The sequence below is a fragment of the Rattus norvegicus genome, chromosome 18, assembly GCF_036323735.1.
Source record: "Rattus norvegicus strain BN/NHsdMcwi chromosome 18, GRCr8, whole genome shotgun sequence".
Taxonomy (NCBI): Eukaryota; Metazoa; Chordata; class Mammalia; order Rodentia; family Muridae; genus Rattus; species Rattus norvegicus.
The window spans coordinates 36,076,979-36,087,727 of record NC_086036.1 but is presented as its reverse complement, the minus strand read 5'-3'; the positions used below and the strand labels follow the sequence as shown (position 1 = coordinate 36,087,727).

The following is a 10,749-nucleotide window of genomic DNA, read 5'->3' as shown; positions in this document are numbered from 1 at the left end:
GCCAGACACCAAGTTCAGACTAGTGATTTAATTATCTTGTAACAATGGCAAACATGTCAATATTTGTATCAAACACAAAAGATGATGTAGGGAAGACTATATTACTTCTAAACAGAAATTCCTTGTAATATTAGAAAAGAATATCAGACGTGTTTTTAAGTCACTAGTAGTTTCAAGAGGACAGTAACCCTACTGAGTGTTGCTGGGAAATATTTGTCTTTATTGTTCTGGACAGAAAAACAAAACAAATGAAAATTAAAAAAAAAAACAACTTAACCCATTGTGACAAAGAGTGACATTACTTCATTTGTCAAGACTGTTATACAAACACCCTGGAAAAGATAGTGTGAAACAAAGTCATGGGATCTTTCTACTGTCAAGACAGGCAGAAACATGAGAGAAAATAGAAAATTGCCACCAGGCTTGGTACATACTCGGTGCACGTTGGTTAGTAAAGGATCAATCCTTGGGAGTAATTATTACCATTATTTTAATATTTCAATGCATAAATTCAGGCAATAGGAAAGTGGGCCATTTTCTAGAGGCATGCAGCTAATCTGTTTAGTACACAGCCCCAGAACACAGGAGACAGAACTGGACTTATCTTTTTCTCCACCCTGGCACCAGCCTATCAGCACTTAAGTAATACACAGCAGATAAAGAGAGAAATGGTGGAGAGGACAAAAACAGGAATGTAAGAATAGAAGAAAGGGAAGAATATAAAGCATGTTCGAGTTCCGCATGTCTCTTCATCCATTCAGAACTACAGAGGAGACAAACAAGACCTTTGACTTCACCAACAGATAAGAAAACCAAAGCTCAGGAAGGGAGGAGGCTTTCCCAAAACCTGAGAGGATGTTGGGAATCAGTTAACTTGCTTTTCCTGGCAGAATTTAGGTCCAATCTTAACTGCCCTTTTTCCTACCTAGGTAACATTTTCCCCAGCCTGGAGGCCAACAAAGTCAATCAATAACCAGAGATACCTATTATAGGGCACAGTGGGTATTACCATCTGCCTATATGACCACTCCTCAGTTTCTGAAGAGAAGCACCCTGCACAGTTCTTCTGAGTTTTGGACCTAGGTCTACAACCATGAAGGTAGCAATTATCTTTCTTCTCAGTGCTTTGGCCCTGCTCAATTTAGCAGGTAGGTGGATTTGCATATTCTTCAAAAATAAGTAAAACAGTTTGACCTGTGCCTTTTTAACTCTTTTGAACTCTTTAACTTGTTGTAAATTTCTATAGTCTAGCTAACTGATGCCAATTGAGTTGCATAACAGAAATGGTTCTAGTGAAAAACACAAGGGTAAGGGGAATAGTTATTGTGAATACAAACAAGAAAATAAGTTCCTCTAAGATGTCCCCAGAGAGAGTTATGGCTTGCTCTAAGACAAGACTGCTGCTACATTACAGATTTAGTGGCAAAGGAAGGTTTTCTATCTAAAATACAACTTTAACTATAGAAATGGCCACTGAACTCTGTAAATACATTGTGGACTTACAAAATTTAAATTCTTATAAACTTGCAAAAATAGATAGCAATGACAGACACTTAGTTTGCAGAAAAGTCATATTTCGAGTGTTTAAATGTTCATATTTGATCTGTAAAATGTTTAGAGAGAAACACCCTGTTTGACCAGAGAAAGGTTCTCTAAACTTGCCATGAGAATATTGGGAGATGGTTCTGAATCAGAGGTCAGTTTGCTTTTTGTAACTGGCATTACTTAACAGTTTCACCTCTGTCACTCACTAGACAGAGACTTTGACAAGTGCTTCACTAAGAAGTGGAAGACCCCTGCTTATTGTATCAGATAAATATGGATGCAAGGGCCCCTTTTTCCTACCTCATACCTAATAGTTAATACAACTAGACCTTTAATGAGCACCTGCTCATCAATTTTTAGCCTCATTTATATCCTAGATCCAAGGGGATCCCAAAAGCTACTTCTTCTTTGATGAGCACCAGAGATCTTTCTCTTCCCTGAGAGATCACTGACTGAAAATTAAGTTTTAAAAACGTGTCTATTTTAGATGCTATCAGATTAGATTTCCTTCCCCTGGAAAACTCATGAACATTCACAGTTACCATCTACTTAAAAATATTTTTTGAGATTATAATGTAATTATATAATTTCTCCTTACCATTCTTTCTACCAACCTCCCCATATACCTTCTCGCTCTCATTCAAATTTAGTATTCTTTAATTGTTGTTCATATGTGTACATGTATCGTGTGAATTGATGTTTGCAAGACTTGTTTTCTGAAGAATGATCTGAATCTTTTCTGAACTATGTAAATGCATGAAATACAAGTTTAAAATATTGTCAGTTGGGGTAATACACCTGTGGGAAAAAGATCCTTGAGAACTTGTGTTAAGTTGTCAGAAAAGTCCTATTTTTAACATTGTTTACAAAAGAGACTTAATTACACCAGAAGACCTGATGGTTATTTCCCAAACTGCCACCAGTATCCTGAGGTACAGATATTTATAATTAACTGATTGTGAGATGAAAATTCTATTGGGTACAGAGAGATCATTGATGGGCATGCAAAAGGTATCTGAATTGTTAGTAATGTCTACACATTTCAAATTCTGAGTAGATTACTTTCTTTTTAATTGGATATTTTTATTTATATTTTAAATGTTATTCCCTTTCCTGGTTTCCTGTCCATAATCTCCGTATCCCATACCCTGTCCACCTTCTTCTATGAAGGCATTCCCCATCCCTAATAATCCCCCCTTCCTGCCTCCCTGCCCTGACCTTCCCCTACACTGGGTGGTCAGCTTTGGCAGGACCAAGGGTTTCTCCTCCCAATCATGTCCAACAAGTCCATCTCTGCTACATATGCAGCTGGAGCCATGGGTCGGTCCATGTGTACTTTAGGTACCCACTTAGGGTAGTGGTTTAGTCCCTCAGAGCTCTGGTTGGTTCATATTGTTGTTCTTATGGGGTTGCAAGCCCCTGCAGCTCCTTCAATCCTTTCTCTTAACTCCTCCAGTGGGGACTCTGTTCTCAGTTCAATGGTTTGCTGCTAGCATTTGCCTCTGCATTTGTCATGCTCTGGTTGAGCCTCTGAGGAGACAGCTATATCTGGCTCCTGTCAGCATGCACTTCTTGGCTTCATCAATATTGTCTAGGTTTGATGGGTATATAAATATGGGCTGGATCTCCAGGTGGGGCAGGCTCTGAATGGTCATTCCTTCAACTCTCTACTCCTAACTTTGTCTTTATATCTCCTACTATGAATGTTTCCCCTCTTTTAGAAAGGAATGAAGCATTTCTATTCACACGGAAATAAATCAAATTTCCAGAAATCCAAATTGAAATATTCAGTAATGGTCAAATTGTTATTTAATTCTTTTCAAGATCTTAGCAGGCAGACAGTGAAGAAAACTCATCTGATGTCCTTGAAAGTCCATATAAATAAAAGAGTTTGGAAGTGGACAGTGCAAGTAGAGGCATCATATGAAAACTATATTCTTTGACATCTAACTACCGGTCTGGTTTCTATATTTGGGATCCAGGTTGATTTTTGATTTATGTTTTCTAGGTAACACTACAGCTAAGGTGATTGGGAAAAAGGTAAAGAGAATTTTATAATTTATTAGAATCTCACTGGGAGAGGTTGGAAGATGATTTCTTTGTGTAGTCCTTCTCCTTGACCTCACTCTGTAGACAAGGCTGACATCAAACTCTCAGAAGTCTGCCTGCCTTTGCCTTTGCCTCTGCCTCTGCCTCTTCCTTTTCTGGGATTAAAGTCACACACCACTGCGACCAAGATACTTTAAAATTTCTTACTTCTTTAATTTCCTATACAAACTGAAATTATCTGATCCAGTAAAAGTACAGCCAGAATCTGAGTATGCATGGCTGTGCACATTTGCAATCTAAAGTACTTGGGAGTCTGGGTGATGAACTAGGGTTGAGGTCAGTTTGAACTGCACAGTAAGAACTTTACAGCAGAAAAGGGGCAGGGGCAGTGGAGTGTGCGGCATACACGTTAGAAGTAGCTCAACTCAGGATTTGGGGTTCAATTGTAGGGAAACTTGCCTGCTAAATACAGGGCTCATAGTACTTCACCAGTCTGCATGGTGCTGTGTTGAAAGACCAGCTCACTGATACCCTCTGTAATTGCCTACTTCCTGGTGTAAAGGAGATTTTTTATACATATTCTAGGATTGGCAGGTGGGACAAACAGTTTAAATGGAAGCTCTTATGTTCATTCCAAGTAGCCCTTAGCTCTGACTTGACCATGTTGGTTTTCATTGCTTCTAATTTTCAAAGTAGACTAGATGAGGAAATGGCCCTCATCTAACTGGTGCTGAACCTCAAGTTTATAGTGAATAAATAATTAAATCTGGCACCATTAGAAGACAAATCAAGTTCTCCAATTACTGATCCATGAAGAATAAAAGTTAGCAAAGCAGGGATGATGTCCTGGTAATGCCCAGGAACTGAGAACCAGGGTCCAAGGATCACTAGATATGTGACTTTAAGTCAATTCATCTCTTAGTGAATCTTCCCTTGAAGAAGAATATAATAACTTTACAAGGCTTTTTAAGGATAAATCAATAAATGGATAACTGAAAGTTTTGATTAAAGCATGTGACTTTTCCAATAGAACGATACCAAAAAATAAGACAGAGACCTATAAGAGGTGTTTAGTGAGAATTAGATTTTACTGGAAAACATAAATCAAGAACTCCAAGTACGGATCTATCGAGGATGACAATCTTGTCAGCAGCTGGCATTTTCTTCCTCCACTTATCCAACCTCCCCAGAGCATCATGCCTTAAGTGGGGAAATGATAATTTTTCCTATCTGGCAGATGAATCAACTGAAATCAAGGAAGGAACTAGTAGACCCATGATGTCATAAGACTAGGAAAGGGCAGTAACTTAACTCTAACTCAGCTTTTCTAATTTCATGGCAGAGTTATTTCTGTTGTGGTTGTTGTTTTTTAATACCCAGTGTCATTATCCTAAATATTTTATTTTAAAACCAAATGTTGAGAAATGATAGAAAATGACTCCTTAATTCTATGTTTAGGCTAATTGCCCTAATACACTTGTTGGATGCCCCAGGGATTATGATCCTGTGTGTGGTACTGACGGAAAAACTTACGCCAATGAATGCATTCTATGCTTTGAAAACAGGTAAAGATAAAGTTTACTTTTAACATTCGAATTTCACGTATGTTATCGTCTTATAGGCTAGGTCACTGAATGTAACTTTCTTTGACAAATTTAGTCTGATAATATAATTTAAAATTACATGATTTATAAGAGCGTGTTTTTTAAGCCATACATTGATATTTTAGATTTTCAAAAAGCCTATACATGTACAAAATGCCTTTAACCTGAAACAAAACAAACAAAACAATAGAGATCAGTTCTTGACAATAGCAGAAATTGCATTTTCTAATGCAACCCAAAATTAGTAAGTATGGTTTACAAAGTTTTAGGCAACAAGATTTTATTACATTTCCATTCATGGTTTATGAGAGCTAGTCTCAATAAAGTTAAATTTTCTGAATTATTTAATGTTGGAGAACAGGAATCAGACTCAGAGTGCTGGATCAAACAGATGCATCACGATTTTTCTCTGACAGCGTGACTGAGTAGTTGCTGTATGCCAGGCATTATGCTAGGCCTTCCCTGTTTCCTGTGTGGCTGTTACAAAATACAAACAAACAAAAACAAACAAATGAACAAACAAAACACTCATGAGCACAAGTAATCCCTTCTTGTGAATTGTGGCAATTGCCAACAAACAGAGTGTTACATTACCAAAGCAAAGGTTTATCTAAGTGAGAGGGCCAAGGAAGGCTTAATGAAAAGAATGTCATTTAAACCAGGCTACGAATTTTAATCAAAAAACAGAGATCCCAAAAGTGAAAGAAAACACTTAGATTTTCTAGAATTGACTCCATGTTAAAGACTTCAGCTTAGGGTCTATACATTTCAGTATTCCTCAGCATAAATATCTCATTTGTAATGCAAACTCTCCTCAAGGATGACTCTAAATGATTTCAGAAGTCTCTGAGTTTGTCCAGGATTGTAGATATTTTAAACTGCGAACAGTAGGTATTCGACTGTATGATGACTGTGTATCCAGTGTCTAAAAGGTATTGGACACGATAGGACAAGCATGTTTCTTTCACACTCCAGGCTCAGGCAAAAGAAACATGAACTCCAAACCAGTTTGTTCAGTCACCTGACCACCTGGCCCAATGGTTCAGGGAGTTGGGAGGAGCAGGTAAACATTTTGGAAACAGCACAGTTGAAACCATTTGTTAATTTTCTCATGACACATGTTGTTGACATTAAGGTCAAGCATCATTATTTCCATTCACAGGGAACAGGAGGGCCCCACAACACCCTGGGGACTTGTGAAATGTTCAAGTGTGAGGTCTAAAGTCCAAAGGCCTCTATTTGAGTGAAGCATTTGGAAAACACAAGCAAAATGCTGAACACGCATTCCTCTGACCGTTGAACCTATTTTTGCAGTTCACACTTTGCATTCTTTCAAATTTCTGTAGATGTAAGAAGCACATTCAACTGTCTGCACATGCAACATTTACACTGTGTTGTAAAGTAACACTTGGGTCTAGAGATGAGTTTGGCTTTCTCAAACATAAGAGGCATTCTAAGGTTTCTATTGTGTTTTTGTTTCTATTGCTCATTAAAAGTCCAACTGGGAGCCCACCCCTGATACTACCTGGAGGCCCAAGATGCAGAGGTTAAATAGTCCAGAGACCTGAGATAGAGTCAAAAACAATTGGGAAAAAAGTCAATAAAATGATTCCTAGTATTACTCTGCTGTAGTTGCAAACAGGAGGCTAGCATACTTGCCATCAGATATGCTGACACAAACCCACAGCCAAACATTAGGTAGAACTTGGGGAAAGGGGTTAAAAAGGATTGTCAGAGCCAAGAGGTCAAGGACACCATAAAAAAAAACCCCACAGAATCAACTAAGCTGGGCAGCAGATAGGGGCTGGCAGAGACTGAACAGCTCCATCCAGGAGCCTGTGTGGGACTGACCTAGGCCGTCTGCATATGTTACAGCTATGTAGTGTGGTCTTCTTGTGCGAGTCCTAACAATAAGAGAGTAGGGGCTGTTGTTGACTCTCTTGTTAGCTTCTGGGATACTTTTCTTCATACTGGGTTGCTTCATCCAGCCTCAATACAAGAAAGGTGCCTACTCCTATGCAATGTGGTATCCGGTGTTTGGTTGGTGATCCATGAAAGGCATGCCTTTCTTTTCCTTTCTTTATCTTTTTAATTAATTTAATTTAATTTAAAAATTTTTTATTCACTTTGCATCCTGCTCATTGTACCTTCCCAGTCACCCCTCCTACTATCCTTCTCCTAGACCCTTCTCCTCTGAGAAGGTATCCCCAGACTCAAGGTGACTAAGCACTCCCATTGAGGCCACACAAGGCAACTCATCTATAAGAGCATATCCGAACTACAGGGAACAAAAAGCTTTTGGGATAGTTCTGCTCCAGTTGTTTGGGACTCACAGGAAGACCATGCTGCATATCTGCTACATCTGTGCTGGGAGGCCTAAATTCAGCGTATGTACGTTCTTTGGTTGGTAGTTCAAACTATGAAAGCCCCAAAGGTCCTGGTTAGTTGACTCTGTTGGTCTTCCTGTAGAATTCCTATCCACTGCTGGCCTGCAATCCTTCATCTTATTCTTCCATAAGAGTCTCCAAGATCTACCCACTCTCTGGGTGTGAGTGTCTGTTTCTGTCTGAGTCATCTGGATGGAATCTCTCAGAGGACAACTTGCTTCTGTCAGAGAGCTAACAGAGTATCATTAATTGTATTAGATATTGTTGCTTGCCCATGAGATGGGTGTCAAGTTGGGCTGTTATTGGTTGTCCATTCTCTCAGTCTTTGCTCTCTCCCTCATGACTGCATTTTTGTAGGATAAATTTTGGTTGAATATTTTGTAGGTGGGTTGGTGTTTCTATCACTTCACTGGGGTTCCTAACTGCCTACCTGAAGAAGGTGGGCTCTTCAGGCTCCATATATAGTGAGTCACAGCTACGGTCATACCCATTGATTCTTTGTCATCTCCCTTATTCCTGGTCGTTATCTCCTCTTGGAGATTCCACCTCCATAGCTCACTACAGATTTCCTTTCATTTTCATGGGCAGCTAGCCATCTCTCCTGTCCTTCTGTACACCTGATCCTGAACCCCCCTATGCCTCCCCATTCCCTCTCCCTCCTACTTCCCCCCCTCCACCAGCCTTTTATTTCTATTTTATTTCCCCTTCTAAGTGAGATGCAGGCTTCTCCATTGTGCCTCCCTTCTTGTTTAACTTCTTTGGGTCTGTGGAGTGTAACATAGTATCTGTATATAATGGCTAATATTCACTTCTGAATTGAAATGAAAAAGGAAGAGGAGTTGACATGACCAGAGAAGAGTGTCTTGGAGGAGAGGAAGGGAAACCACAGTCAGTCAGGATCTATATCTAATAATATTTTTTAAAGTTGTCCATACAAAGAACAAAAATGGTCTTAGTTGTGTTCATACATTTGTGCACACACACTTAACAATTTTTAACAAAGAAAAAGAAGCTATCAATTTGAAAGTGAATAGGCGATGAAGAGTTAAGAAGGAGGGAACTTGGAGCATGTGAAGAAAGAAAAGGGAGAAGTGGTGTGACTACATTTTAATTAAAATGCTAATTTTTATAAATTGTACAAAAATAACCTATGTTATAACTATTAATAGATCCAGGATAAGACTTTAAGTATTAGGGTTTGTGATACTCTGAAAACACCAAACAGGACTTTCTTATGATGGGCCCCATAATTATCAGGAGTTTCCCAGTTTATTAAGTCGGGACATTATATGCCTTCTGTGCTATATAATGAGAAACTTTCAATAACTCTTTTCTACAGAAAAGCAACTACTGACAGAAATTTCTGTGTTGCTGAGAAATGTTGACTGTCAGTATGGGCTGATGCACAACTAGTGGTCATTGACTCTTAAACAAAGATAGTACACAGAGACACTGAAGTTTAAATATTGTTAAATTTTTAAGATTCAACAAATAAATGTGGCTACTGGGAAGAGTGTACCAAAGTGAACAGCACAGCTGTGGATAACAGGCTTAAGTACACGAAGTGGAAATTGGCACTATCATAAGTTAACCTTGATGTTAAAATAAAGGATCAATGGATCCAAAAAGAAGTATCTGTGAACATAGATGAGTACTACATCTTCTTCAGCAATAAGGGAATAGAAATGTGTTGCTTGCCAGTATGGTCAAGGAAACAATTACTAGAGAGAATTCTAGAATAAGTCTCAGAATTAAGGAACAGTTTCAGAATTGAAAGGAATTTCAGGTTTTGTGAGAGAGGTTTTGTCAAGGTAACTTGGGAATGGAAGAGAAAATTTGGTCTAAAGAAGAAGACCTTGGTACTGCATGCTGTTATGGGAATCAAGATTGCCTGAGAGAATCAAGCCCCCTTCTTCTAAGCTGAAATGTTAAACAGCTGGAAAGTCCTGCCATCTGGTCAATAGTGAGCAGCATCAGTAGTAAAGGAAGCAGAGGTGGATTTGAGATTCATTTCAAGGGTTCCCAGTAACACTCCACTAGTTCTGTAAACAATAATGACCTATACCTTTTCTACTCTGTTCTATTCCATGTGGGCATAATAAAAAGCAATAGATAATCAATGAATAAATGAATGAATAAATGGATTAAAAAAAGAGAGAGCAGAGTAAATTATAAGCCACTCTCTTTTTTCTCCATCTTTATTAAATTGGGTATTTCTTATTTACGTTTCAATTGTTATTCCCTTCCATGTTTCCAAGCCAACATCCCCCAACCCCTCCTCCTCCCCTTCTAGATGGGTGTTCCCTTCCCCAGCCTCCCCTCATTACCGCCCTCCCCGCAACAATCACATTCACTGGGGTTCAGTCTTGGAGGGACCAAGGTAAGCCACTCTTTTAAAGAAAGGCAGTAATATTTTTAAGCTGCATTGCTATTCTCACATAGTCATTTATTTGTTATGATGAACTTCAAGCTGACTCTTAATTTATTTTCCTTCAATCTCTTCTGCAGGAAATTTGGAACATCTATCCGCATTCAGAGGAGAGGGCTTTGCTGAATGTCCTGATTTCGAAATCTTTTAGGGCTACCATAATGTTTAGCAAGAAGGTTTGCTGAATAAATGCATCTGAACATATTTTGTTCTTCCCAAAGCTTTTGCTCAAAGGCATATATAAATATATTGAGAACAGGGATCTGAGAAGAAAACCAGAGTAGAGCAAGCTTTACCACTTAGTTCTTCATGCTCATACTATCAAACATTGCAGATGATGACAACACACAGTTGAGCATGAACATGTGTAATGAATAGAGTTTGGGTTAGGATGAAGAAGGTAGCCTATGCTGTGCACAAGAAAGAAGTAGACTGACTAGGATCTTTCTTAGGGGAGTTTACCAAAGGAAATGGGTATGACTGCCTTGTATATCCTACAGTGGTTCACTTGTGAGACACCACAACTCTGCAGAGTTACTCTTGTTCTGTGAGGAAACTTAGAAGAGTCGAATCGTTTGACTAATTGTCCAACATACATGATGCCAGGGTGTTCTTTTAGATCAAGCTGACCTCTTCCTTTATCCACAATGAGCACTCCTTCTTTTAACCACAATCTTCTCTTGTGGATCATGCCTTGACTTTCTTCAATGGGAATCCTAGATAATATCCCCTACTG

General features: G+C 38.8%; 1 protein-coding gene across 1 annotated transcript; it reads left to right on the top strand.

Moving 5' to 3' along the window:
- Window positions 1–1,031: 1,031 nt before the first annotated feature.
- Spink1l (serine peptidase inhibitor, Kazal type 1-like) lies at window positions 1,032–10,216 on the top strand. The gene is given in 4 exon segments (NM_152936.1): window positions 1,032–1,148; window positions 3,554–3,585; window positions 5,053–5,159; window positions 10,094–10,216. Coding segments are annotated over 4 exon segments (240 nt in total). The 5' UTR covers window positions 1,032–1,093; the 3' UTR covers window positions 10,140–10,216.
- The last annotated feature ends 533 nt before the right edge of the window (window positions 10,217–10,749 follow it).